The following is a 4,587-nucleotide window of genomic DNA, read 5'->3' on the forward strand; positions in this document are numbered from 1 at the left end:
CCTAATTCAAAAACACTATATGTGCCACTATATGTCGGTACCAAACAGCATCTCAGCAGCTGCCATGCAGTGAAAGCCTACCAGGACCTTTGATATTGTCATTCACTGTGCAACAACTGGGAAAACAGCTTGATTAAAGTGGACCTAATTCAAAAACACTATATGTGCCACTATATGTCGGTACCAAACAGCATCTCAGCAGCTGCCATGCTGTGAAAGCCTACCTGGACCTTTGATATTGTCATGCACTGTGCACCAACTGGGAAAACAGCTGAAATAAAAGTGAACTTAATGCAAAAACACTATATGTGCCACTTTATGTCGGTACCAAACAGCATCTCAGCAACTGCCATGCTTTGAAAGCCTACCAGGACCTTTGATATTGTCATTCACTGTGCAACAACTGGGAAAAGAGCTCGAATTAAAGTGGACTTAATGCAAAAACACTATATGTGCCGATTTATGTCGGTACCAAACAGCATCTCAGCAACTGCCATGCTGTGAAAGCCTACCAGGACCTTTGATATTGTCATTCACTGTGCAACAACTGGGAAAACAGCTCGAATTAAAGTGGACTTAATCCAAAAACACTACATGTGCCACTATATGTCGGTACCGAACAGCATCTCAGCAGCTGCCATGCTGTGAAAGCCTACCAGGACCTTTGATATTGTCATGCACTGTGCAACAACTGGGAAAACAGCTCGATTAAAAGTGGACCTAATGCAAAAACACTATATGTGCCACTATATATCGGTACCGAACAGCATCTCAGCAGCTGCCATGCAGTGAAAGCCTACCAGGACCTTTGATATTGTCATTCACTGTGCAACAACTGGGAAAACAGCTCGATTAAAAGTGGACTTAATTCAAAAACACTATATGTGCCACTATATATCAGTACCGAACAGCATCTCAGCAGCTGCCATGCAGTGAAAGCCTACCAGGACCTTTGATATTGTCATTCACTGTGCAACAACTGGGAAAACAGCTCGATTAAAAGTGGACTTAATTCAAAAACACTATATGTGGCACTATATGTCGGTAACAAACAGCATCTCAGCAGCTGCCATGCTGTGAAAGCCTACCAGGACCTTTGATATTGTCATTCACTGTGCAACAACGCGGAAAACAGCTCGATAAAAAGTGGACTTAATTCAAAAACACTATATGTGCCACTATATATCAGTACCGAACAGCATCTCAGCAGCTGCCATGCAGTGAAAGCCTACCAGGACCTTTGATATTGTCATTCACTGTGCAACAACTGGGAAATAGCTCGAATAAAAGTGGACTTAATGCAAAAACAATATATGTGCCACTATATGTCAGTACCGAACAGCATCTCAGCAGCTGCCATGCTGTGAAAGCCTACCAGGACCTTTGATATTGTCATTCACTGTGCAACAACTGGGAAAAGAGCTCGAATTAAAGTGGACTTAATGCAAAAACACTATATGTGCCGATTTATGTCGGTACCAAACAGCATCTCAGCAACTGCCATGCTGTGAAAGCCTACCAGGACCTTTGATATTGTCATTCACTGTGCAACAACTGGGAAAACAGCTCGAATTAAAGTGGACTTAATCCAAAAACACTATATGTGCCACTATATGTCGGTACCGAACAGCATCTCAGCAGCTGCCATGCTGTGAAAGCCTACCAGGACCTTTGATATTGTCATGCACTGTGCAACAACTGGGAAAACAGCTCGATTAAAAGTGGACCTAATGCAAAAACACTATGTGCCACAATATGTCGGTACCGAACAGCATCTCAGCAGCTGCCATGCAGTGAAAGCCTACCAGGACCATTTATATTGTCATTCACTGTGCGACAACTGGGAAAACAGCTCGAATAAAAGTGGACTTAATGCAAAAACACTATATGTGCCACTATATATCGGTACCGAACAGCATCTCAGCAGCTGCCATGCAGTGAAAGCCTACCAGGACCTTTGATATTGTCATTCACTGTGCAACAACTGGGAAAACAGCTCGATTAAAAGTGGACTTAATTCAAAAACACTATATGTGCCACTATATATCTGTACTGAACAGCATCTCAGCAGCTGCCATGCAGTGAAAGCCTACCAGGACCTTTGATATTGTCATTCACTGTGCAACAACTGGGAAAACAGCTCGATTAAAAGTGGACTAAATTCAAAAACACTATATGTGCCACTATATGTCGGTACCAAATAGCATCTCAGCAGCTGCCATGCTGTGAAAGCCTACCAGGACCTTTGATATTGTCATTCACTGTGCAACAACTGGGAAAACAGCTCGATTAAAAGTGGACTTAATTCAAAAACACTATATGTGCCACTATATATCAGTACTGAACAGCATCTCAGCAGCTGCCATGCAGTGAAAGCCTACCAGGACCTTTGATATTGTCATTCAATGTGCAACAACTGGGAAAACAGCTCGAATAAAAGTTGACTTAATCTAAAAACACTATATGTGCCACTATATGTCGGTACCGAACAGCATCTCAGCAGCTGCCATGCTGTGAAATGCCTACCAGGACCTTTGATATTGTCATGCACTGTGCAACAACTGAGAAAACAGCTCGTTTAAAAGTGGACCTAATGCAAAACATTATGTGCCACAATATGTCGGTACCGAACAGCATCTCAGCAGCTGCCATGCAGTGAAAGCCTACCAGGACCTTTGATATTGTCATTCACTGTGCAACAACTGGGAAAAGAGCTCGAATTAAAGTGGACTTAATGCAAAAACACTATATGTGCCACTATATGTCGGTACCAAACAGCATCACAGCAGCTGCCATGCTGTGAAAGCCTGCCAGGACCTTTGATATTGTCATGCACTGTGCAACAACTGGGAAAACAGCTCGATTAAAAGTGGACTTAATGCAAAAACACTATATGCGCCACTATATGTTGGTGTTCTTGTAGGTGATGAGAACATCTAACTTTCCGAGTAGCGGTAAAGGAGAATTTGCGCCATAAGCAAATACTTTCTTGGACGTCTTGGACAGCGTTTCCTTGCTCAAACGCTTTTTCAAGATATTCGAACCGATGACAGACACGGTAGCACCAGTGTCAATGGTAAAACGGACGGTCTCACCATCGAGTTTGAGATCCACCTGGGAGAGGCCGTGATTGGGCGACAGTAAGAGGAAGTCATGAAGACGTGTTCATCACTGTCAGGGCTGCTTTCCCGCACGACTGCATGCACGGTTTTGTGTGTTGAACGACACACACTAGCAAAGTGTCCAGTTTTGTGACAAGCATTACACTGTTTGCCAAGAGCGGGGCAGCTGGAGCGTCCCTCACTATGAGGCCATGATTTTCCACAGTTGTAGCATGTTGCGCCTGTTCTTTGATGGTGCGGAGGCTCGCGACGCCGTGATGGCGCTTTCCCGTGGTACTTCGGTTGATGAGGTCGCGAGGTGCGCTTGGAGTTCACTGTAAGTGTAGACGCTGACGCTGAGTTTTCTTTGTACTGCTGACGTTCTTGCTCGATCACAGAGATGTTGTGCTCGACCTCTTCAAACAACCTGCCTTGTTTGAGAATTCCTTGCAAGTCGAGGTCATGCTGCATGGCATACCGGCGTAGACGTGTTGACACTGTAGACAGGAGGATTTGATTCTTGATTTCGGTGTCGGCATCGGCGAAAGCACAGTGCTTAACGAGCTGTCGTAGTCTGGCGTAGAATGCGTCGAGTGATTCGTTTTCCATTTGCTTGGCTTGACGGAAGCGGTAAATCTCGAAGGTAGTGTTCCCTCGGGGTGCAAAATAGCCATCGAGCTTCTTGCGTGCTGCGGTGTAGAGAGGCGTTGCGTTGCTGGAGCCATCGGTGCTTGAAACGGTAGACGCAGTTGCGGCTGCGGGAGAATCAGGTAGCGAACAGTAAATGTCATAAACTTGTTCACCAACGTAGTGTAGTAGTAGGGCCGTCTTCCGGGCGTCGGCTGTGATGCCGCAGGCTACGATGAAGTTTTCGAAGCGTTTCACCCACTTCAACCATTCGGTGCCGACGTTATTCGCGTCAGTGGCACGCGCGTCGAAGAAAGGAAACGAGGGAAGCATGCTGTGCGCCATACCGCAAAGTAGAAGTTCGGTCGATGTGTGCTGATATCTTCGTTCCGTTTAAAATAGTTGCTAGGCAGCCTTCACGTAGTTCAGACGCATCTTCGTCGCCATTGTAACGTGCCGTAGGTGGGGTAATAAGACTGATTACGACCGATTTTGTCGGGAACGCACACGGGTTTATTTGTGCTACATCGCAGCCATCTTGGAAGCTCCCCTGCTCTCTACCAGGGTTGCCTTCCTACATTACAAAAGGTGCTATGCATGGGCACTACAGCGTCGTCCGTAAAGAAAGAGCTGCAGCCTTGTTGGAAAACCGTGTACAGCTCCCGAATGAGAGCATCGGTATGTACACTGAAGAAATGACTCGATTATTCCGGCACGCCGACCCCGCTATGCCAGAAGACAAGAAAGTTCGCTTGCTCATGCGGGGAGTTAAGCAGGAGCTATTCACCTGACTGGTGCGGAATGCACCAACGACAATCCAAGACTTTCTCTCGGAGGCTACGACGATCGAGAAAGCACT

General features: G+C 45.8%; 1 protein-coding gene across 1 annotated transcript; it reads right to left on the minus strand.

Annotated features, from left to right (window-relative positions):
- Positions 1-3,174: 3,174 nt before the first annotated feature.
- On the minus strand, positions 3,175-4,073 carry LOC125945139 (uncharacterized). The gene is made up of 2 exons (XM_049666713.1): positions 3,457-4,073; positions 3,175-3,196 (listed from the first exon to the last, which is right to left on the minus strand). The coding sequence occupies exons 1-2, from the start codon at positions 4,071-4,073 to the stop codon at positions 3,175-3,177; spliced, it is 639 nt and encodes a 212-aa protein (XP_049522670.1).
- Between the last annotated feature and the right edge of the window lie 514 nt (positions 4,074-4,587).

The sequence above is a fragment of the Dermacentor silvarum genome, chromosome 4, assembly GCF_013339745.2.
Source record: "Dermacentor silvarum isolate Dsil-2018 chromosome 4, BIME_Dsil_1.4, whole genome shotgun sequence".
Lineage (NCBI taxonomy): Eukaryota > Metazoa > Arthropoda > Arachnida > Ixodida > Ixodidae > Dermacentor > Dermacentor silvarum.